The sequence below is a fragment of the Struthio camelus genome, chromosome 3 (assembly GCF_040807025.1).
Source record: "Struthio camelus isolate bStrCam1 chromosome 3, bStrCam1.hap1, whole genome shotgun sequence".
NCBI lineage: Eukaryota > Metazoa > Chordata > Aves > Struthioniformes > Struthionidae > Struthio > Struthio camelus.
This window is the reverse complement of record NC_090944.1, coordinates 116,931,706-116,957,313: the sequence shown is the minus strand read 5'-3', so window position 1 is coordinate 116,957,313 and position 25,608 is coordinate 116,931,706. Positions and strand designations below refer to the sequence as shown.

Below are 25,608 nucleotides of genomic sequence, written 5' to 3'. Positions count from 1 at the left end.
ACAGAGAAGCAAACAGAATTCAGCCCCAGCCTTGCATTTAGAACTCTTTAACCACAATGTTATTCCTTCTATATATTGTATATAATGTGCTTATATATAATATGTGGTACTACATTTGTTAGCTCCTGCATCTTCACAACCAGACAACCAGTTTAGAGAAACTGCTGTAGCTTAAACAAAGCCACTACTGTTAAACTGACCTACGTTTTCCAAAATTTTGTACTCTTACAGTGCACACCTGAGAGGAAGGGCTTTTGTTAGACCCTTTAATGACCCGAAGAATTAACATTATAGTTGACTAAACCGACAGGATACATCTCATAGGTCCAGCTTCTTACTCAAAAAAAACAGAACATGAGCATTCCACATAGAGTAACACTGAATGCAATTTTATTCAGCATTACTAGAATCACCACCCCAATAAAAACAATAGCAATGACTGTCATTTCCTTTCTTACCAGTCTCTTAAGATATATAACTTCAGACTTGCAATGGAAAAAAAAAAAAACATATTATACACACACACAAAGCCAATCAGTAGGGTCAAGTCTCTCTTTTTACAATTGTATTTCCATAGTTGTCTCCAATCAAACCAACGCTCCAAGACCAGAACTATCACATTAATGGTTACTTTTCTTTATTATCTACAAAACCTTTCCTGGCCAAAGTAATAAAGACTCTGTAGGAGTCCGATAACTTTACAAGGTGACAGCATTTCTGTGTTTATTGTAAGCCATTTCTATTGCGAATTGCTAACAACTTTTCAAAGTGCAACACTGATTTGGAAATGCAGGCGCACTAATACATCAATTGCCATGACTAATGTATAAACTTTTAATGACCTTGGCAAAATCCATCTTTCATTGGGCAGGTGCCACTATTTTGACTGTACAAATGTTTGGGAAATATGTTGAAAATTATACATGTTTTGGAAAATATTTCAGGATTTCAGTACAGTGAATGAAGCTGTATTAAATAAAAGTTTGAAGTGGAGGAGAAAACGCACCCCAAACTTGTGCAAGTCTCTACCTTCTTTAAAAAAAAGAAGAAAGACATCCTCCAAGTGTTGTACATTCACAGAATGTTGACTTCTTATCCAGACAAAGAAGATAATGTTTTATCTTGAATGCTTTTCACTTTCACTCATCAGTCACTTTCATTTTCTTGTTTGAGACCAATATTGCTCTCTCCGTCACTCTCTTTGTCCCAATCTTTCATAGATGCTCCCATCATGAAGTCATCACGCAGTATATTCCATTCTGGCCCCTCTTCAGACTTCATTTCACCCTAAATGTTTAAGGGGAAGAGAGGGAGACAAGATTAACGTGAGAGGGTGGCAGTGAAAGATGGAAGTTCTCCAAGCACTCAAAATCTCACACTTTGAAAATTTGCATTGATAGACATACTGAGGGCTAGCTATTTATGCAAATGGATATAGAAATATGCAGGACAATCATAAATGACTTGATGCTAATAAGAAAGCTTTGTTTTAACCAACTAATAAAAGAACATGGAAATAAAACAGTTATTGCTCATGGATGAAACAGTCAACCCTGGGCATGGCTTCCTTTATTAAAATCTTTCTTGGCAATCAAAATGGATTCATGATATCATTTATTAACCCCCAGGTGCTGCTTCATTAGAACAGTTCTTGGCACATTTCTACAACACAAATATGGATTTAATAAAGGCTTAAAAAAATCCAAAATTTAATATTTAACATATTTTGCGATATGTGAACCGAATCCCCTTTATGTGGATTATTACCTCACTACCTGGGCTTGTCATATGGTGCAAAGCTGCCTCTAAAAGAAACTGAAAGTCGATCTACACTCAGCAAGCCAACAGCACCTTATTCCAAATTTCCTACTTCTTGAAAGCAGACAAACTGAGGCCACACTACATGGACTGGTGAATAATAAAGAAAAGCAATAGGAACCTAGTTTTAAGTTAGCCTTGAAAACAGTGCTAGGTCGCAGTTCTTTTAAGTGACAGAAGGTATTTGGGCAGTGCAACAGCCCCATCCTGTGGCAACAGTTTTAAAGAACAGTATGAAGTAATTCCTACATTCTTAATGTTACAGGTCTGAACGTGTAATGCTTCTCACGTTCTTAATGTACGAAAACACTCACACTGTTCCGCATACTAGAAGAGTATTTCAGTGGTTTGAGCCCTAATAGCAAAGTATTTCTAAGTAACAACATGGCTCAGTGTCCAGTAAAGAAGTGAAAAAGCCTTTTTACCAAACAGTAATGGGGCAGTGGAAAAAATAATTTATTTTTGCAGGGCCTTTGAAACAGAATTATACATGCATCTCAGATAGAGCTCTTCCTACTCAAAAGGACAGGATTCAACTCACTCAGCACAGTTTAAGTAACTGCCACCCTCTGACGGTGGATGTGGATAATCTGTTATGGTATCTTTCTACGTTAATACAGCTTTGATCAAAAACAATAATTGAAACAGGAATGCCCCTCAAAAAATGCCTTTGTGGATGTTGTTTTGCCGACTAGATGCTAAAATCGTAGCAAAGATGATTGCTGTAGACATTCATGCCTCTTCTTTGTAAAGCATTTCTGTACCCCTGTGAATATGCAATATATTAGAACACATTAAGCTCACATTCATACAGTCTCTTGCTGTTAAATTCTTTATACTGGTTTCTCCCAGAGAAATAAGGAACAGAAAACACAGATCCATCACTATATAACTAACACATCATAACACAGCAACAGAAGCTTTGTGGGTGCAAAAAGTCTGACAGCCAAACAAGACATATTTTTAACAGCCATTCAAAACAGAAATATTCCTTTAGAGATGTGATTTGTTCTACAGTTCTTTTAAAATAATTACTCTCACAAAAATTAGGATAACTAGTCTTTACACCTTGCTTCCCAAAAGTAACCTCCTAGGGCCCAGTTCAAAAAAAGCAGCTCTACAGCTGCTCCTCAAGATGCTTGTACTGTGTTTTGGTTTGTTTTCTGTCTTCACAGCTGCTCTCATTAATGCCTGTTCCTAAGGGTAACTCTCCCATCTCCAGCAGCAATGGAAAAAATAACAAACCCCCTTTTCCCCTGGGTAGTGGCTCCTATCCACTTTCACTCTTGCAGCAACTGACTTCAAATGCTATATCCAGTACAGCCTGAAAACATCTAGGCTAGAGTAATCAATAAACTTGAATTAAAGGAGTAAACGATAAGCTAGGTCCCTAGAGAGACCTTAAAATGTCCGTATAGGAATAGTCTGTATCAGTGGAAAAACTGGTACTACAATGAGGGACACAAGGAGAGAGTAGTTCTGTTTTTAACTGTATTCCAGTTGTTTTATGCTACATTCACCTTTCCAAAGGGAGAGACTAAAAAGATGACTGAAGTCATTCAGCCTTTTTTTTTTTAATCCTAGATCTCTTGAAAATCATCACTATCTGAATGTGCCATAGAGTAAAATTTGAAATATCCAAATGGAAAAATCCCATTTTCCTTTAAAAAAAATCTTATTTTTTGATCTTTTTCCAAACAGTCAAATAATAATAAGAAAAAGCAAGAGAGACTCCATGCTTTTCCACATGTGCAGTTTTTTTTGTTTTTTTGTTTTTTGTTTTTTTTTTTAAAAGAACATGACAGAAGCAGTATATCATTATCAGCAATGACAGGGAAGTGCTCAAGCTTAGAAAAGCCCAATACTCAAATTCATCGTAATCTTATATTCAGCAAGAGATTAGTCCTGCTTTCTAGCTAGGTCAAACGAACAACAGGACAAAAGCAGGACCTCAACAAAAGAGGGATGCTCATCCTACATAGCATTACCCGCTATGTAATGAGCCACAGAGGTTTGAACAGAGGTTTACACAAGCACTAAGCAGAGGGATAGAGGTAGCATGTCTGTGCCTGAGAGATGGAGATTAAATGCTTGAAAGCAAATATTTAATCAATTTAATCATGCTGCCAAGTGAAGGAAAACCCACACTTAGTATCTTCATTCCTAACTCATTTACTGCTCTATTTTCCCCTAACAATAAAAACTAGTCTTTTTAATCACAAAAAATTCCTGAAGTCTTAACAAAATATGCAACAAGACTATCTGTATAATTAACATTTAGTTCAACTGTAATATTACTTCCTAACTTGTTTTATTTAAGAATGCTAATGTATTTGGGTTTTCAATGCTATAATCTAGTTTCATCTAAATAAAACAAAACTGATCCTTGGCACTTGGAAAATAAACCAGCTTTCATTCTATACAACTGCTTAGAGTTTCCAGTCAGCTGTTCATCCACATCTCCCACATTTCAGTACAACACTGAAGTCCCCTCTGAACATCCTCAAATGAAAACAAAACAAGCTATATAAACATTAGTGTGAGCTGCTACATAAAATGGATTCCTCGAGTAAGGCGAAAAGAGAAATATTCTCCCCCAGTTTAAAAACACATTTGAATGGGTTTACTCCATGACTGAAGGTGTGGTAACCTATTTTTAAAGATACAGGGTCGAGGGGGAGGCAGTTCCTAAAATAAACACTCCAGGATATTTATCACTGATATGTGGTGATGCGCTCATCGAATTAAGTTGAAATAAGATAAAACAAAACCTGAGGTTGTGGTTACTCTAGCGCAGGTACCCATTTGCTAGGACAGACTGATAGACAAATTGAAAAGAGAAAAAACAAATAAAACAGACACTATCTTGGCTGCTTGCTGTGTCACCTAAGCTATAACAGCATCAGTTCAATCTGGCAGAACAAGGGTCTGAAGTGGGGACATGCTTCCTGAACTAGTTTTGCTTTGAAGATATACCTGCAAAAATCTGCACCAGCACAAGACAACCTATATTTCTTAGCTAAGTCCTAATAAAACAAACTTAGGGCTGACACACAGAAAAAGCTTGCTTGCGGGATCTGGGCTGGGACTGTCTCCCGGATGCTTCTGAAGTAATTGATCTGTGAAGGCCCCATGGCACCAGCAGCAGCTACATAATGATCCAGTTAGAAACACTAGAGCTAGGAAATTAAATAACCCTGTTTTGGTCCGTTTCTTTTATCACAGTAAGCGTGTGGAGCTACATAATTCACTCTCACTAAATGAAATTACAGTAACCATCTTGAACCGAGACTCACCAAGTAACAACACCGGAGCTGCGGCAGACTGCGCTGCCATTCCGCTGCAAGATCGGGTACCCCTTCTGCAAGTTACTGCCCTTGTAGCAGAAGCAAACACCTAACTGCGCATCAGCTGCATCAGTCTGTAAAAGCAATGCCCTAGCGCAGAACCTACTTGCTTTGAAAGCTTATGGGAATTAAGTCCAGTCTCTCTAAGTCCAAGTACATTGTCAATTCCCTCTGTTGCTTTACTGGGACAGCAAATTCTTAAAAATGAAGCAGCAAAGTTTGCCAGAGCTTTTCAGAGCCCTACGTATAAGTAGGTAATAGTCCCATACTGCTTCAGTGCAGTGTTGGTAAGAAACAGTATTAAAAATTATGTCCTGAAAAGAGGACACACAGATTAAAGACAGCATTTCACTCTGCTTTCCACCAACTTGTTAACTTCAACGTACCTCAGTTTCTCCATCTGCAAAATAGGAAAAACACCCACACCACCACAGAGCCTATCTGTATTTAGAAGACAGAATAACTGCAGGGTATTCACAAATGAATGTTTTTGAAAACTAAGAATCACAATCAGCACTCTGGGCTCCCACGCCTTTGCTCCACGTACAGGATGAACTGCCAGAGCTTGCAGGGGCATCTCTCTTTACCATCACATACAATAAGCGTTTATTTGTACCTGTCAAGGAAGGAATTTCTAACATAAATATCTCTAAAACAACAATTCTGGCGTCTTGAGAAAACATTTCCAACATGTCTAATTAATTCAAACTGCCTGCCCAGTTTCCTCCATTTTGCTCAATACAGCCATTTGAGAGCTTGAAATACAGGGAGGCTTTTGTCACAATGAAGAAGTTAAAAAGTGTAACCGCCAAAAGGCATTCTCACATACACCTGACAATCACCCTTTCCTATCAGCCTGCACCTTTCTCCACAGGACCATTATTATTCTGCTCTCCATTCCCAAGCAAGCTGGTTTAAACGCACCTCAACAGAACTAGCACAGAGATACCAGGAGGTGCGTTAAGCCTCTGTGAGAAAGTCCTGGGAAGGGGACAGAAGATAAAGAACGCAAGCATACCCATTACCCCTAGACTTGTTCTCAGGGATATCCACGTTCCCAAGCTAAGAGAAAACAGTTTACCCTCTAGGCTGGGAGAAAATAAAAAAAACCTGCAGCCTACAGTGTCTAAAACAGCAGTATAGGTAGAAACCGATTGTAAAGATTTTGAAATAGAAAAATGATACTTTAGTTTAATCATTTAGCACTGCTTGCAGCTTTAACCGATTTGAATCATAATAGTATCTTGACTATAAGAAAGCTTCCCATGTACACCTGATCCTGAAGAGACAGAAAGGCATGGGTCTGAAACCCAGGACTACATCGTATACCTGCACCTATCTTGAACTTCCGAGCCAAAGTCTCACCCCAACACACTTCACTGGATTTTGAAAAGCATTTTCGAGCTCACAGAGCGCACAAGCTGCACAACAGAGGTCTCTTCCGCTCCACAGTAATTCTGCAAATCATTTATTCCTTAAGGTAAGAGTCATTCAACACACGTTTATGTCCCCTCTCTGAATGACAAATTTGAGAAAGTAAACTGAATTGCCTTGGTATATTTAAAGTGACACTATACTGTGGATATCAACAGCAGCACAGGAGATTTAATCACAGTGCAAACCACAAGGTCTCTTGTGCACACTGGAATCTGTAGTGACATTTCTAGTAAACAAACAGAGGAATGTATTTTATTTTATTTTATTTTTTTAAATATAGCGTTTTGAATCCTGTCGTTCCTGTTCAAACTTCTCTGCAACTAAATCACTGGAATTATTACTACAAGACAATGGAAACACAACAAACATTGATTTTCATTTTGAGCACAGCCAGAAGACCACCCTGAACTTAACGACCTGCATGAGGCATCTCCCTATCCTCACGTTCTCCTCTGGGGTTTACTACAACTGGGGATGTGTGAACAAGGAGGAACGTTTTGGGTTGGCATGCAGAGGCTTAAACACACACCAACCCATGAAAGGTCAGAACTGAATTACAGAAATTCTAAAGATTCATTTGGACTTAAACAATGAAGAAAGATCACTAATATCATTATTAAATACTTAACTGCAAAGAAGCATAACAGAAAGAACTTATGAGAGAACAGATTTCTTTAACCCTGGTTCATTAGAAACCTCATAAATTGGTATTTCTGCCAGAAAATACAAACATGTTTTAGGGATTCAAGTGTGACATGGGGCCCTTCTGCATGCAGGAAGCTTTGGAGCTCTTCAGCGTTTGCTGTACCCCAGTTCTGACAGCAGCCATCTCAGAAATCCTTCCACTACACATAGAATTTTACCACACACTGCTGCAAGATAACGTCTGGCCATGCTGGCATTGAGATTCTCATTACAGCTGTTTTTAAGTGATGGTGAAAGGCATGGGAGTTTTACAACTGGGGGCTACTCACACAAAAAAATCTTGTTTGTTGTTCCACGCAGTACTGTGCCCCTTCCAGAACGCACACAACTATGCATATCACTTTTAAAAGGAATGTAATCAACTTGAAACCTACTCAGCTGAAATAGACACTTCAAAGCTGTTTCAAGAAATATAGTACACCCAGCTCCTTCCAATTTGTGACTTCACAGCTATATATCCACTTCTCCCACCCACACACAAAGGAGTACTTTCAAGTAGGTACCAAATAAAAGTTAGTTCACAGCTGACTGCAAATCATTACAGAGAAGATACCCAGACAGACAGAAAGAACACATTCCTCATGTTAGGTTATCACGTAACACATTCGGACAACAACTTTACAGAAAATGCTTTCAGTATGCCAACCCTGCTCATTTTCAGTCACATTTGTTCTTTTCTTCGGTAAAAACAATTATCTCCATCTACGTTTTTACCGTCACATATGCAATACGTATTTATCTGCAGTTACACCACCAAGAGCGAAATCACTCCCTATCATACTGACCACTGCTATCTTGGTATTCACTTGCTGCTCAAACCCTTTACTTCATCCGTAAGTCTCTATACAGCTTGCATGTCTCATCCACTTGAGCCAAAGGATTCTTAGAGCAAGGACAATTTTGATAGTTTGCACAGCACCTCATCAACGAATTCTTTACATGGAGACCCAATCAGCACTGTGGTTAAAAACAGTGTATGATCAAGATTTTTGTATTTAAAGCACTACACGTTATACTTCCACTCCTTATCAGGCAACAGTTTCTATACAAAGTTATGGTATTCAGAGTACTTGAATCATAAATCCTTCCTCATAATCCACTTAAGGCATAAGGTAGCCACTGCAGTTTCAAAGAGCATCTTAATCCTGACCTAGAAAGACAAGAAAGAATAGGTTTTTTTAATGTAAAAAAACTAACCTCAAGCCTCAGCTAAGAACAGTCTGCCAAATCCCGTTCAGTTTTTTTTTTTCTTTTAACCAAAAACATGACCCAGTATGGGTCAATAACCAACAACAAACTTGCATAGACTCTGTCTTATCAGCAACTTTCACTGATATTCCTAAAAGAAAAACAGTGAATGAAGAACTTTTCTATTTGGAAAGATGTGATTCAAAGCAAAGTAGGAAAGAACAAATTTTTTCTTAAAAAAAAAAAAAAAAACTTATCATTTCAGCTCAGAAAGAAAAACCACACAACTTTTTGTGAGTGATGAAAATAGCTTCCATCAGTCAGCTGGTCCTGCACTTCTTAATGTGTATTTCCTGCAGTAACGAAGACATCACGGAGTAAGGATCAGCTCTCACTCTGCACGTTAGCCAGACCCACAACATTCCTTTTGCAAGTCACCCAGTTCCCCAGTTCTTAAACCATACCTAGGAAACATGCATGCGATAAAGGTTATTTCCTGCAAGTGATGCTCAAACTATCCACTGTTTTTCATCATGATTCAGCAAGAGGCACAGCAAAGCAAGTCACAAAAGGGTTTTTTTTGTTTTTTAAGGCTACAGTGATGTCAAAGTTTCTTCACATCCAGCACTTAAGAGCCTCCTTTTTCTGAACCAGGACTCCACTTGGGTCCTGAAACAAATGTAGAGATTCAAATAACTGGGGGGAAGGAGGGAAGGGAGGAAAAAACCACAGTGAATTAGCTTTTGTGTATTTTTGTTACTAAATATGAAATACTGAAGTTTGTACGACTACTAAACAGCTTGACTAGTTAAATCCTCCTCCAGGTTGTTTTTTTAAAGCAGTTTAAAACCAAGAAGAACTATGCAACATCCCCATGATCCCAATCTCTTCTCTTACCATTAAACTATCCTTTCTCTTCGTTTCTTACCCTTCCCTCTCCTTCAGAGTTTTTGCATAGGTTTTTCACAATGTCTGCAGATCGGGAAGAAAAAACGCACGCAGAACACCTCAAAAGGGAACTGAAAGGAGGTCAGATCTTTCCAGGAAACAAAGTTTTAGTATTATTTGCAGTAAAAGTAGGTTCAAAAAACTAACAAGCAAACAAACCAAAAAAAACCCTGCAAATTATCACCTAACATCTGTTTTAAGCTGTCAGTGAATTCAGAAATTGTCGTTAAAAAACGGTGGGATTCTTCCATGGGGGGGGGGGGGGGGAGGGGAGCCAGCAACCCTCTAGCTATTCTTCCATTTTGACCCACCACTCCTGAACTCGACCAAGACAAACAGAAGAGTAGGTGTGCACAGCGGTCGCTTCTAATACACATCTTCAACACTCTGGAAATCAGAACGTTTTATACCTTAATAAAACTTCAAAGTAAGGGAACCACTTTTCAAGATAACGTGCAATAGAAAGTGCTTAGATGGGGGAAACAAACTTGTGCTAATAGACAAACTCCACCCTACCTTTGTTACTTCCAGAAAGAGAACCTTTTCTGCATGAACTTTCTGACAAGTTTAGATATATTTTCTCCAACTACATTGCCACGTCTGTAAGAGTTATGAACAAAGTCAAAGGCGGAGAGCTGCTTTTATAGGGTTTCCAACTCAATTTACTAGATAAAGGTGGAGCTGGGTTTTTTTTCAGTTGATTTTTCTTTAAAACAGGGCTGTGCCTACAATTCTAATTTTTGTGAGATTTACTCGGAGACAGCATTAGTTGAAACTCTGAAACCGTCTCAGCTACAAAAGCCTATAAGCAGTAACCAGAAGTACTTAATTATTAATTAGTGGAGCTTAGTGAGTGGTCAGAAGGAATTCTGAGGCAACTAGGGAGATAGCTGTTAGACAGACATAAACAACCAAAGGAACCGGAACTTGGAAAAAGTGAAAGGTCCCCAAAAGAATGATGACTTTAATATTCAGGAGAAGGAACAGCTTTCTGCCACCATGACAGGCCTAGGCTACTACGTCTTCAGTCAAAAAACAAGTCACAGATTAAACTCAAGACAAATTTTCATTAAAAATAACTCTGCAGATCATAGTTTTAGACTTCAATAAAGCAATCTAATAGGGATTAGACGTTTTGGATGTCTGTGTATTGTGTAGTTACGGGAATATCAAAAGAAGATGTATACCACAAGCTGTACAAGTGTACCCCTCCTTGTGGTTGTTTTAGAGACAGTTTTACTGAAAAACAGCCTGGCAGCAACATCTGTAGAATGCTATCATAGTCGCCTGTGCGCGTCTAATCAAATAGCGAGGGAAGCTAATCTCAAATATTATAGCTGGAGCTGGTAGAGCTGTCCTAATACTGTCTGATATTTCAATCATTAGACCCCGTCTATATTAACTCACAAAATTTCCCATGCTTCGACTCCTTTAGGCTGAAGTTTTCCAATGCAGCCATCTGCTTCAGGCTGGAGGTTTTGGGGAAACCTAAACTAAAAATACTGAGTTCTTTTCCAGACGAGATTAACCTAAAACATTTTGTCAACAGCTTTCAGGAAGAAAAAAGAAAGAGAAATACTTCTTATAGGCATCCTCTGTCATTCAATTTTAGGACTTAAAATCTGTTAAGGACTTATTTTGCAGCTGCAAAGGTGCCTTTTGCTATCTTCATGGGCATCTTTGCAGATCTGGGGGATGCCACTCACCCCAAACCTCAGGTCATATATGCTCAGTAGAGATAGGTGAGGCATTTAGCAGTCAAATTCTCTTAAAAAAACAAAACAAAAACTGTTCTCACTGATCACATACTATCTGCATCTCATAAAAGACTGCATTGAACCGGACTGTTCACAAATCATACTGACAACAAGAGAGCAGGTCGTCTTCCTATGCAATTAGTTCTAAAGGTCACTCTAGCATCAGGCACCTGAACGTAGGACGTGCTTGATCCTGCAGTACCAAGGAAAAGAACCTGACAAGAACATAAAACATGAAGAGGATAAAAAAGGTTGGTGGAAACAGGGCAAAAGCACAATCTTTTTCCCCTTCTGGCTTCTGATGAAGTATAACAGAAGATAGGCTACGGGCGACTGAAAAGGAGAGCAGAAGGGGAAACTTGGGGGTTAGAACACAGGGAGAAAAAAGGTGAACCTGGTGAGATACTGCTGTTGCACAGCCCTTACTCCTCTATTCTGGATTTGAACCCACAGTGTCAAGTTCTTGACATCTATCAATCAAACACACATAACACTGGCCGACATTTCCATATAAACAGAGATGCATGTTATCAGCAACGAGGTTGGGGGGGGGGGGGGGAAGCTAACTCAAATGATAAGGAACTGAATTTCTACATCTAAACACCCAGTCCTGCTGATGACCCAAACTGGGTGAGTCACTGTGTCTTCCTGTAAACAGATTAAAAAAACAAAATAAAACAAAAGTTATCAACAATAAACCTTTAAAAAACACATAACAGCCCTTAAAGAACGCAAGAAACTTGGTATATAACAAACTAATGGCAGCCTGTACGACAGTTATCCATAAAGGTTTAAATTAGAATACAATGTGTAATTAAGTAGTCAACAACTACTGGGACAAAAACAAAAAGTTACACTAAAAACCATAACATTCAAGCATATACTCTCTTGAAGGCCACCTCCTATACACACATTTGGGAAATCCAGACACAAATACAGGATTCATAAAGGAATCCAAATTAAAATTTCTGTGCATGTAGTGGGAAGACACTTATGAAACTTAGGAGAACAAGTCTAAATTAAATTAGCATTTAGATACCCCGTCTAATCTGCCGGAACACATGCACGTGTAGTCTCTCCTTCAACCATTTCTGTAATGCCAGCCTACAACAGTTGTAGCGATAAACTACTGCTACTCTTCCACTCTACAATGTCATTATCCCCTGTTGAGATAAAAATTTCCTTTCAAGATTAGAAGATGTGTTGATACACCTTACAAGAGCTGCTAGGAGAAATCTATGCTTTCATCCACACTTCAGAAATAAAATACTTCCTACAGCTGGTAGAAGCAGTTGTTCACATTCCTGTCCATCCAAACAGGTGTATGGATGAAAATAATCAGGGTTTTTACATTTCTGTACTATGGAAGCTGGAAAAAAGTAGAACGGCATGCCAATGGCCACTACTTATTGCAGCTGTAAGAAAAAGAAGGCATTGTCACAGGTTTTAAACAGATCTAACTTTCAACTGGAAAAAACACTTACACCCTCATCTAACTTGACAAATAAAAGCTCCCATTCCACTACTTGGGTCCCAGCAAGACCATCAGTCAGAGCAAAAGTTGGAAATGCAGTACTTCTGCCCTTGAATAATCTTGAAATTACTGCTTAGAATTGCAACATTTACACCTTTTAAAAATTCTATGAATAAAAGAAACATCTATAGCCAGCCTGACTCTAATTATCTGCAGTTTAATTACTTACCAAACACCAGGCTCATTTATTAAATGCACACTAGTCAGAGGAAACTTTGCTAGAAAATTATTCCAATTCTCAGTCCAGCTCTAAAGCAAGCACTGAACAGTCTCATATGAGTAACAGGTGACATGAAATAACACTTGCATTCTTTTCTGCCAAACTTTCCTTCCTCAATAAATTATTTTAGAATAGATAATATTTTGAGACCAATAAAACAAGTCTTTTTTCTAACTGCTATCACAGCATGAGAATCAAATCATACTTCTAAGTCACACAGTCAGCAGTAAAGTTTATAGAAAAATTATCTTGCAGAGTTTGGATCATTTTAACCGAAGTAGAACGGAAAATCCTGCTCGCTTCCACCATTTAAATGTTCTGCAGCAGGTTTGACATGAGAAAGCCTAAAAGTTGAAGCAAACATGGGTGATTCAGAAGGCCATGCTTCAAAGACCTAATCCAAAATTAAACGTTCACGAGTGCAGATTGTGCTTGTCACAAAGAATATTTGTGATTTTCATGCCAGTTATTTATTTTATCATCCAGCAATGCTTTACAGGGAGTAGCACAAAAGGTAAGTAAAAAGTCAAGAGGAGTTTTTAGTGCTTTTGCTGACACCACATAATGAATAACCCTGGTGGAAACGGCATGCAGCGATGGAGCAAAGTTTTGTCTGCCCTGGGAATGTTAACTCTGAAACGCTACGCTTTCATACAGTTACGTTTTCAGCCCTCTCATAATTCACTGCATCAGCCAACATGTCTCTACAGGTCTGAGAGATCAGAAGCCTCTTTCAACCTTGGAAGCAAAGGTACTTTGTTAAGCCATAATACTAACAGCGCCCAGAAATTTGTTAAGGATACCTAAAGCATGCCTTGAGTCTAATCTAACTCATTGGAGTCTTCGACTTTAATTGGAGTGCTGGGCTTTCATGAAAGCTGGTGTATGTTATGTGTATTAACATAACCTGAAAGTAACAAGTATGAGAGTTGAAATTAGCCTCACTATAATCACATACTAAAAATCTATCCTTGAAACAGACCACGATAAGAAAAACTGTGTACAAAGGGAGTTTTTTGTTTCCTTAAATACGGATTTTAAAAGAAAAGGGTGCTGGAAAGCAAAATATTTTCCTAATAAGGATTTACCACAATCTGTAATTTATTATCATTCAACTTCAGATTACCAGCTCCAATTAGTTCCAGGCCAGGCCAGGCCAGGCCAGATGAACAGCTGACAGGCTACAGAAAAGAAATTAATAGACTCAGAGCCAGCATAAGAAAGAAGTGTCCGTGACAAATGTGCCACCTATGTTAGGCCCTGCGATGTCTCTTTCACAAGCAGTTGTCTGAAAGGTTATTCAAAAAGAAAGGAACTTACCTCCAAAGGAAAAAAGTACAACAAAGATGCACTGGAGTAGTGCAAGGAACACTTCACCACCACCACCTACTGCTATGTTTGTTCTGTGGTCGTAAAAATGACTTCAGCCTCCAGGACTGGAAAGACAGCGTCTCTGATGCATACATTTTTTAAACCAGGAGATTAACAAAACATTTCTTAAGGTATCTTGCAGGTGAGCAGTAGCAAGATACAATCAACATATAACGAACTGAAAACTTGCTCTGTAACGATTGTGTTGAACACAACTTGAAATGCCTTCTATCTCTTGACAAATGCTATTAAAAACACAAACAACAAATGAGCGGTATTTTTAAATTATTGCATTCCTCTCCCATATTGAAAGGCTTTCAGATGGGGGAGGTGGAGGGGAAGAAGGAAATCAAATGATTTTACCCAGAGGCAAGCATTGTGTACAGTACCTCGGAAAAAAACAGGGAAAAATATTACACAAGTCAGCTGGCTCAGCGAGGATTAAGAAATACCTTGATAAACAGTTAATGATATGAAAGGCAAAGCTTTTGGCACCAGCTCAAAAAAGTAATTACTCCCATCTGGGCACACAAAACCTGAAAGAAGGCTACAGTTTCAGATGGCAAAAGAAATTTTTTATAGCATTATAGTCTTTCTTTCATATCTGTATTGGGTAATGGGTGAAAACTCGCACTAAATAGTGTTTAGACCAACAGCTACAAAGCACGCAAGACCACAAGCAGCAGAGCTCTTGCAAGGGCACAGGCTGCCTGTTTTTCCCATTAACACGAGAAACCAGCAGAAAGAGAGAGAACACATTTTAGAAGCTGGTTGTGCTAAAGTGATAAATCTTAGTGCTACAGATGGGCCTTTACAGAGCATATATTTTCTTTTTCATATGCATATATATACACATGACTAAATAATCAACTATAACAGAACTTTATAAGGGATCTCTTCAACACATTCGGAAGAAGTCAGCACCCTTTAAAAAACATGGCAGCAAATCTTGCATTCACATACCACTGCAGAGAGTAAGAAACGTAAGTACTTGACCAGTCTCACGCATATAGTCAAGTCTCCTTTGCTTAACACAAGGCTTGGATAAAGAAAGGTTTGCTTTCACTGGGAAAACTTTATTCTCCTATTTTTCTTGCTGACTGCTTGTTTTATGTGGGTGGGGTAGTGTTTTTATTGTTCTGGACTGCATTTTAATTGATGGCAGGGTGCCTAGAGCTTGGGATTGGCATCTCTTCCATTGTTTATGTTGAAATAAATAAATATATTCCCCCCTCCTTTTAAAGAACAAATGCAAGCCATACTCAAGTGCTTAAGCCAAAACACTCTTGGGGGGGGAAAAAAAAAAAAAATCCCACACCTTCATATGGCACAAACAAACAAACAACCAGACCCCTGCTCTAAGGAATTCACCATCTCCTCAGAGATCAGCTTCATCCCTGCTTCCCACCCTCTGAAAAACCCACAAAGACCAAGAAGCAAAGATATGATGCAGGAGGCCAGCAGTAGTGCTCAGTGGCAGAATGTTTGTATAATTCTAAGGAGGAGACTAAAGATCAGATTTTGGCCTCAACCTCAGGCATAAACAAGTAAGAGAATAGGGGCATGCTAAACTGGTAAGATATGTCCTCAAGAGAAAATAAGGTGGATTAAGAACAGCTTGAAAAGAGTTCTTAAATAGTTTGGTTCAGTACTGAATGAAGAGTCACTGCAAAAGGAAAAGGGGGAGAAAGGGAGGGTGGTATATATAGGCAGACATGACTACTCCAAAAAAAGCAAGCGTAGCTTTAAATTCATGACGGAAAAACTCCCAGGTCTGCAGCTTTTATGTTCAGGGGGAACATGAAAACATCACCTACCAATGCTCAAAAAACCAGCTAACCCGTAATCATCCAAAGCACTGTTTCTCCAAAGCACTTTAATGGACGTGTGCTGGTACTGATGCTGCCAAAAATCAGACATTCGTTCTAGAGTACAGAAACATTGTTTCTGTACAGAAACTATGTTTTCTGGCCTAGTAATTAGAAAATTGCCCTGCTAAAATATGACAGAAAGAAAAAAAATCCTAGCTCTTGCTCAGCTATTGATTCCATGTCAGTCTGCCATGTTTTTCCAGCTGATCTATAATTCTCTTGGCTGTCAAGTTAATAACCCTGACCAGCCTTTAACAACAGCAGTAGTAGTAGGCACTGCTATTACTCTGAAGTTCTTTTGCTATTCGGGGGGGGGGGGGGGGGGAGAACGAGAAGGGGAAGGAAGAACCACACACACATACCCCCGCCCACCCAAACAAGCAAGCTGGAATTATTTAAGGAGAAATAAAGTGTCAGCACCAAGCTAAATTGTTCTTGTTATCCAAAGAATTTAAAAAATACTTTAATATTACACTCGCATGAAAATTCTATGAGCTCTTCATGCCAGGCAGTGTTTCAGCATGCTCCCCAAGTGCACACAAACAAAAAACATATGACAAACTGTTGTCTCCCAACTGATTAAAGTATTTCTTCTTGGCACAGAAAAGCATTTAGTTAACTGCTGTGAGTCTGGGCCAACAGAAGTATTCCACCCACTACCAAGCACAAAGTTCAAACCTGAACACAAATCCGCTTCAAAAAAAAACGGGCAGCTTCTGAAATATGAGAAAGCATAGGTCTAAGCAACTTGTTTTCAACTCCGAGCTACTTGGCGAGTTGAAAGGACCAGTAAAGAGTTGAATGAGTCCAACAACATTGTCTCTCTCACTTGAGCACGTTCGGAAAGAGTAAAATATGTTAAAGTACTTCTTTCCAAAACATCGCATCAGCAATACAGCCACACCAACTAATGTAACAGAATTAGGGAAAGAAAAACCCCACATATAATGTTTAATATGTCTCTTAATAGGCCATCATTATAGTTTTGTTCCATCATAATACAGTTTCTTTCCATCATAATATTTGCGTGTATGGTAAAGCTTTTCAGTTCCAGCTACCATAATCATTCAGAGCAAGGGAGTTCCAAACACCCAAAACCGTGCATACACACAAGTTGTATGGTCCACCATATCATCTAAAATCTAGACTTACCACGGGAGCCACCATGCCTTTTACAATATTAAAAGGCTGTTCACTATTATTGTCCAAATTCCAAATTTCACAAACCCATTCAAATCTAGCAGTTTCTATCACATGCTTGGTGTAAATTCCAAGATAAAGTCCATTTTTTTAATTTAATTTTTTTAAATACAGATAAACTTATTCATACACAAGGCTTGATGTCCAACAAGACAGCTTCCACTGTTCTGTATTTTGTTATTCAAAAAGAGAGGGAAAATATGCTCAGAGACACTCCGTCCCCAGTTAGCTTCAAAAAACCCCAGACACTTGGATAACAGCTGTTCTAGGGAGCAGGCATAATTATACCGGGAAAAGAGCTCATATGAGTTATTTCACTAAGATGAAGCTACCTGTTTACTTTTTGTGGCCTTTCCAGAGAGATTCTGGTTTCCTTTAGCACCTTCCATGCTTCGCAGAACATTAATGAAGTCTTTCTTTGAAACAGATGACATCAGTTTAGCACGCTGCCTGTCAGACCTCCCAGCTTTCTTCACTTTTTCATCAACGTTCTTCTGGTGCGTCCTGACAGCATTAAATAACTGTACAACACCTCTGGAATGGGAGGAGGAGAGGGAGAAACAAAAAGCAAAACACATCCACCACTTTTTACACCAAGTTGTCTTTACAGAAATGAACCTTCTACCAAAGCACCTACTCAGCACAGATGCTAGAAGGCTTCTAGCTCCAAAAGCAGTTACTTAGAACCTCAATTCAGTTAAGCAGTAACACTCACTGCAAGGTAAGAGGCTTTCATGCACTTTAGCTCTGTAACTATTCAGACCCCAATATAAGGATGGTACACTGTCCCAAGACTAACGCAAGAGATTGTGCCATCCCTAGAAGTATGTTACTCTTCCTACAATCAGCTGTTAAATCCCTTAGACAACATATTAAGAGCAGCAGAAGTAGGGGGACAGAGTGGAAGAGTGAGTCCTGTAAGAAGACAAGCATATGTAGGCAGAACACGAGTGAGGAGTTCAGCTAGTTCTGTGCACCAAGCTACTGTAATGCAAAACAGGCAACTGAACACAAGAAAAGGGAGTCCAGTGAATACTGCATGGAGAAGACAAAAAAATAAATACACAAAAAAAGGTAGAAGCAATTGTTCTGTGTTTTTAGAGTATAAAACTAACAAAGTAAGGTGCTCCAGTTAAGCACCTCTAAGCAAACATTACATCCTAGTCTAAGTTTTTACGCTTTCATAAAGCTTCTGAAATCTTTTGCTGAACTTGATACTGTACAATGTAGACCTGTATATAAATCACTTGGCTCCTGCTAGTCACTTCTTAAGAGTTCAATCTGATTGGAAACAGATTACCTACACCGGCTTTTTTGCTTTTTTTCTCCCCCTCTTTTCCTCCTTTAAGATATACATATATTTAAAGAAAGCATTCAAAAAAAAAAAAAAAAAGCCTCTTACCTCGTGGCAATTCTCTGAAGATTTCTCTCTCTGTCTCTGTCTTTGACAACATCTGGCTTCACTCGGCACATCATTTCCCACTCCCGCTTTTTATCGAGCTGTGTTATAAATACGGTTATGTGAAAGAACATGGAGCATTTGAGAACGTAGCACGCACTGATGGAATATGTAGCAAGAGGGAAAAAATGATAAATCAACGAAGCTCAGTTTGCTTGAGGGTAAAGGGAGCTCCAGAATGTTTTTAAAGGGCTGGACAATGGGTCCTAGGGAAGTTTCTTGCACTGGCACATAAGGGGCCCCAATCAAATCTCAGACAATCACTTGCCTCTGTAACAAAAGAGATCAGAGTCACACCTCAGCAACACCTCCAGCTGGAGATAAGCAAAAGGAGTCCAGGGAAAACCCAAACACCTTCACACTGACTGCTAGGGACAAGGGAATTATTCGCAGAGAGCTTTCAACCCAATCCTCCAAGCCTTCATAAACTGATCACAGAGCAATTTATACATAATAAAATCCTGGACCTATCAAGGCATGCATGTCACACTTTGGGCCTCAAGAATTTTACTTCCCCAGCTGAATTAATCACAATACAGCTCTGTGATCAACAATGCCACATGGTAAAGACTACAAAGGACAGAACCCAAACACGAAGAAGAGTACAGAGCACCCACTGGAGAAGTACTATCATGCACGACATCGATCAGTTTGGTTCTTGAAACAATGAGCTTCAAAACAGAAAAAAATCATTCTTTCCTCACTATTATCATCAGCCACAGCAATGCTGGCTGTATATTCCCATTGCAATAGTAGAAAGTTGTATTTCCCCAGCCCTTGCTTCAAGAGCAAAGTAACAATGGTGACCTTTTTTTTTTTTTTTTTTTCCCTCCTAACAATTTAGCAGTGTTCTAGTCATGGCGATGTTGCATTAATTCTGTGCCACACAAAGAGTCTTTCAGGGAATTACAGAGTCCTTATCTTTAGAATTCCAGGCAGACTGCTATGAATACATGAGTTTATGACCATGCTTTGGCCTTTGATGAAAGGAACTGCCCCAATCTAGCTTCCATCAGAAAGAAATTAATAAGAGGCAGACTGTTTTCACGTTTTTCTAAGGGTGAACAAATCAGTTTAGAGCCTTGCAGTCCACCTCTGCTTTGCAGTACTGGATAGAACCAGGTATTTAGGACAACCATAACTGACTAAATGCCCTACTGCAGTCCTCTGTATCTTAAAGGCAGGCCATGGCCTAACCACAATATGTCCCAGACTATCAGACAGATAGCCCGGTTATCTATTCCATTCTAGTTCTATTAGAATAGAACTGTTAAGAAGACATATAAGAAGTATTTATAACTTTTTAGCCTGAAAAGAAATCAGTTATAATCTGAAATTCAAGTTCCACCAAAAGACATACAAACTACTAAATTGTCAACATAGTTTTGTCTTCCTCATAACAGTTTCAGAACCATAAGTTCTTCAGAACATGGCTTCAGCTACAGAAAACTGCTATCAGGAAAATCAGAGAGGGGAGCAAACACAGTGATTCACAAGCACATAAAGGATTACTGCAATTTCAACCTAGAGGCCTTTGATTTTGGAAGTCATAGGAGGACTTAACGGAAAACAGTTTTTTAACCTTTCTCCCTCTCACCTATGTCAGAAAGACAGAATTATTTTCATTTGTAATGCCCAGGAAGCCATTTACATCCTAGATTAAGAGTAGCCATTAGGAAACTGAGCTTCAAGCAACTGCTTTGCATTCCCTCAACAGCAAAAATACCTTAGGCTGAGAGCAAAACTGATTGCAATAGTCCTGCTGCCAAGGACGAGCCTCTGTGATGGCCCAGAAAAAACAGTAAAGGAAAAGGCCTTACAGAAGGCCCGTCCTGGAAGGTCAAAAAATTCAAGCTGCTTGAGATCACGGTGCAGAAGAGATTTCAAAATGGAGAGAATCTCTGAGAGCTCTCCCAAATCCCTGCTTAGGGGATCCTGGGCACATCCTCATTGGATTGTGACTGTACAGGGAAATGCTCTTTCTCACCTTCCTCCTCTTCTCCAATCTTTCCTGTTTTTCCTTTTCTCTCTCTTTCTCCAGCTTTTTACTTTTAGCCAAGATGATGGACTTATTTTGTGGAATCTTTTTGTTGAGCACTTTTGCCATGGCATCTGCCCATCCTGCACCTGGGCCAGCTTTCGAGCTCGATGCCTCTTCCACCACGTTGCCAGGGGCTGCTGTTTCATCCTCATCATCACCCTCCAAGACTTCACCTCCTGAAGAGTAGCTGTCTTCAGGGAGCCCGGAGCTTAACTCAGAACCTAGAGAAAGAAAGTAAAAGAGGTATCAGAGTTTCTTTTTCTAGTGAAAACCTATCACGACTCGAATTTCCTCCATGCGTAAATGCTACTAGAGTTCAGGTCCATGCGCTGCTTGCTGTTACAACTGATTCCTCAGGACAGCGCCCAAGAAAGTATGCACCAGCATAATAAGCTTATCAGAATTTATTAGAAAGTATATAGTGCAAGTGTTTGTTCCTCTCAGCAATGATTTAAAGGGTTAGGTAAAAGAGATAAGACAGCCTTGGTAATTTATTATTAGATGAATGAATATTTTGATGATTTAAAGTCAAAATGAGGTTCCCGAGAAAAGATTTCAGTACAAAAAAACCTATATATTATATGCACACATATATACAGAAATACATACGTATGAATACAAGTATGTACATACAAACTGCAACAGTGACACCTAGTGTTTAAATGTTTATAGCCAAACCGATTAAGCTGAAGGTGGGCATTTCCTACATAAAAGCAAAGCTTGCTAAAGGGAAATAAAGCCAGCAAAATATGATTAGCAAAGCAGAAAGAACACACTTTGTGAATTAAGACGGTTGTCAGGTATCTCAAAAGTAACCAGAGGCGCCGAGACTTCTGGTATGAGTAACTGCTCAGATTCTTCACACACACACACACACACACACACACACACCCTGCTGCAGAAAAAATAAACCTCAAATTCAGATATCCTTCCTCCATGTTCTTTAAAAAAGAAAAATAGAAAGAAACTGGACTTTGGAATCAACCAATAGCAAGACATGAGAGAACAGCCAACTAGACATCAAAACAAATCTACATGAAGAATCTTCCCTCATTAGTCTGCTCAGTGGGTCAAATAACAAAAATAAGATCTTCAGCTGTGAAAGTGATTAAGTGGAATGAGCCTCGCTCAAGTTTAGGAAGCACTGAAACATATGTGGTTGTTTCAGTGGACTGTAATGAAAAACAGTACATACGAGTGTCCTGCCATTATTAGCTACCATTCTACTAATATTTTTTACCACTCACACGTTTTTAATGAATTATTTCATGTATACTTTCGAACCCCTGAAGCAAGCAATGAATAGAATCAGGTTGGGTACTGACTCCTCCACAATCCCACTAGCAAAGGGACAGTTCTCCAGTGATTCCGATATATTAGTTTTCTAGTTTTAGTCTAACACTCTCACGCTACATTAGAAAAAAATATTTTAAAGTTATAATTTTATGTTCTACTGAACTAAGCATTTTAACTTTGTAAGCATTACTAACACCCTTTAATTACCTTTATCAGTCAAACTTTTAAGAGACAGAGGTCAGGACTGCTTGAGAAGACCTGTTTTCCATAAAACGATGTAGATAGCATTAATGATAGTCTTGTCCTCTCATTCATTATTAATCAATTGCGTATTTATTTACAAGTAGAAACACCCTGTGGCCAGACTAAGTCATTTTGCTGCTTTCCATTTGTCTTTTTTTGAACCAGTAATAAAATAAACTAGCAGCAAAACAATCACGTTAACCAATTTAAAACTAAGCCTCTAATGCCAAGACTTCAGAGGATGGGAAGACACTTGGTCATCATTATGGAAAGAAGCAAGACTATATGTTTAAATCACAGATGTAGAAAAGAAATACATCCTGAATACTCATGGCTTACATGTATCAGTATGATCTTTACTAATCGTATTAGTACTTTGTGTTCATACTATAGACTTTAAAGCAAAAATATGGTCATGCTACACACAGGACGAATTACTGGTTTTTGTAACAGCCCTTATTATAAAATGGAAATCTGGAAGTGGAAAATTTGTTCAACACATTCAGTAATCACTAAAAGCTGCATCATCTTCAGTCTATCAGTACATCTCCATATCCTGGTTTCCAAAGTCAAAATCAAACTGTTGGACGCATAGAAGCAGATGCACAGGTAACGAAACTTGACAAGTTTTCAGCCCCAAGCCTTGTCTGCACTAGACTATTAATATCCTGTTTTAATAAAAAAAGGAATTAATTCATATTTGCAGCTTCTTATACATACCAAATCTAACAACTACCAAGAGTCCGAACCTGAAGTCTGTATACTGTTTAGGAACAACTGCTACAGTTAGCCACGAGAACCACTACAGGCTTCAAAAAAGAAGGAAAGCTGCAAAAACATACATTATTTTTCTTCTTTATATCACGGCTTCTGCCAACAGAGTTAACTAGGAGGCTAATGCCCTACATCAAAAATACTTTGGAAATCAAGCAGGACTTTCAACAGTTACAGAAAGGTGAACAAGGCTTCAACAACCAGCCATGATTTATTTTGAATATGTCGGAGCATCTTTCAAGAGCAAGAGATAAAGCACACGTACGTCTAACTAACCTAAACTCGATGAATTCTATCAGAGATATCACCCGGAGTTCTGTTCTGAGTTTCAAAGGTTCAAGGCTCGCATAGTTTCAGTGTATACATGCCCTAATTCTGAGGTGGGGAAAATTACATGCATCTCCACTCCTTATTCACCTAAGCTTGTTCAGTGATCTAGGCGTGGAGATGTTCAATTAAAAGTATCAACTGTTCAGAAAGTAGGTGTGGACATGTACTATTAAAAGTATCAGATGTTCAGAAACGAGTTCTCACAGCAGCTCCCATGCAAGTCTCCCTCTCGGATTCAACCCTGTCCCTCGAAACAAAAACCACGGTGAGCCAAGACTCCAGACGGACGCGGTCTCGCCTCTTCCCAGAATAACGATAACGTTAAGTCTTCCCAATTACACGAGGTAATTAAGAAGCGATCAGAGCTAGCTACATCACAGCAACGCACAGAGAGACACGACGCCGTAGCGAATCACACCCAACCGAGGGGAGCGCACCGCGCTGGCCCGGCGCTCACCTCCTGCGCTCTCACCGCGGATGACCGTAACCGCTGCATTTCACAGCTTCCCTTCAACACAACGAGCAGCAGGCACACGCTGCTTTCGCGTAGCGCAGGGCGCCCCCCGCACACAGCCCGTCACCCCGCACACGCAGCTCTCCCAGCAGGCTTTTGCCAAGCCAGGACGAGGCCCGGCCCGGTCCGAAGGCCGCACGAGCCCCGAGACCGGCGGCGGCAGCAGCCACGCAGGAAGCGGTTCTGCCGGGGCCAGGCAGCGCCGGAGCCGCAGCCAGCGCCCCGCCGCCTCGGAGGCGGAACGGGCCGCAGCAGCCCAGGGGCAGGCGCGGGGCCAGCGCCCCCCCGGGTGTGGGGTCGCACACGGGCCCGGCGAAGGCAGGAGGGTGGCGCCGGCGCCGGATTTGGGGTCTGGGGGCGCGAAGGCACCAGGGCGGGGAAGGGGGGCCTGGTCCGGGCCTGGACGGGGCCCGGCCAGAGGGGTGTCGGGGAGGCCAGGGCAGCTCAAAGCGGGGCTAGGGAAGCCCCGTCAGCGCAGGCGACCCGAGGAGAGGGCGACTCGAAGGGAGGGAGACCCGCGCCCGCCCTCCCGCCCGCCGCGGCAGCCGCCCGTTACCGCTCTCCGCCTCCTCGCCCGCCGGGACCCCCCGTCCACGTGAGCCCGCCACGGCGGCCGCCATCACGACCAGGGCGCGCGCGCTCGCTAACCCCTTCCGGCGCTCCCCCCCGCAGCCGCGAACGCGAGTTCCGCCTCCCAAGGTTCCGGGCGGGCGGGCGAGGAGCCATTTCGGGCCCAGCAGCAGCTGCCGCCTGACGCGGCTGTGCGGCCGAGGCGGCGGCAGGGGCCGCGTCTGCGACTTTAGTAACTTGGCAGGTCGGGGAAGAGCTCCCTGTGCAGAGCTGCGGGCCTGGCGGCTGCCGGCCGCGGCCGCCTGGCGGTGGAAGTGAGCGGGGGGCGGGGGCGGGCAGATGGCGGCGCGTCGCCGGGCTGCGCCCTTGGCCGGGCCAGCAGCCTTTGTTTGGTTTCGGCAAATTCCGCGTGGGCTCCCAACGGCGCCTTTCGCCAGGCGGCTAACGGCCATCAGGAAACCATAACAACCCTTCCGTTGGGGGGGGGGGGAACCCCAAAACCAAACCAAAACCCTCCCCCTCCCTTGTGAGGGGGGATTCGTGCAGGTGGGCAGGTTTGGGCAAGCTCCGCCCGGGCCCCAGAGGGGCCGCGGGGCCTCGGCCGGCGGACGGGCCCTGGGCGCCGCCCGCCTCTCCGCGCCGCGCCCGCGGTGGACGCCCTGCCTTGCCGGTCTGCCCCGACACAGGCTCCTCGCCCCAACTTCCGCAGGAGAATTACTGTAACCGCCCCCGCTGCACGGGCCTAAGGGTAATCTCGGGCCTGAATCACAGCTTATAGCCTTTACAGTCTTTTATAAACTTTTCAGATTCAGGATTTAGGAGGCTAGACAGTTTTGTAAACATCTGTTTGGCTGGTGTACTGAAATGCTTCCCTGTCAATGGTAGTAGTTTGTTTTTTAAGCATTTTGTGCTCAGAAGAGCCGATTATCCACTACGTATAGAAAAAAAAAAGAGTCTTACTTTAGGTTAGAGAATCTCCGATTTT

The 25,608-nt window shown here is 40.9% G+C and overlaps 1 protein-coding gene across 1 annotated transcript; it reads right to left on the bottom strand.

The window, feature by feature from the left end:
- Positions 1-693: 693 nt before the first annotated feature.
- RRP15 (ribosomal RNA processing 15 homolog) lies at positions 694-25,090 on the bottom strand. Its single transcript, XM_068939867.1, has 5 exons — positions 24,610-25,090; positions 20,843-21,117; positions 18,799-18,896; positions 17,729-17,930; positions 694-1,287 (listed from the first exon to the last, which is right to left on the bottom strand). The coding sequence occupies exons 1-5, from the start codon at positions 25,073-25,075 to the stop codon at positions 1,147-1,149; spliced, it is 1,182 nt and encodes a 393-aa protein (XP_068795968.1). The 5' UTR covers positions 25,076-25,090; the 3' UTR covers positions 694-1,146.
- Between the last annotated feature and the right edge of the window lie 518 nt (positions 25,091-25,608).

Excerpts from the sequence above, each read along its gene's own strand:
- RRP15 (XM_068939867.1), bottom strand. The coding sequence starts at position 25,075 with ATGGCCGTTAGCCGCCTGGCGAAAGGCGCCGTTGGGAGCCCACGCGGA. Across the intron at positions 21,118-24,609 it reads GGGCGAGGAGGCGGAGAGCG|GTTCTGAGTTAAGCTCCGGG; the intron begins GTAACGGGCGGC and ends TTCTTTCTCTAG. Across the intron at positions 1,288-17,728 it reads AGGCCACAAAAAGTAAACAG|GGTGAAATGAAGTCTGAAGA; the intron begins GTAGCTTCATCT and ends TTAAACATTTAG.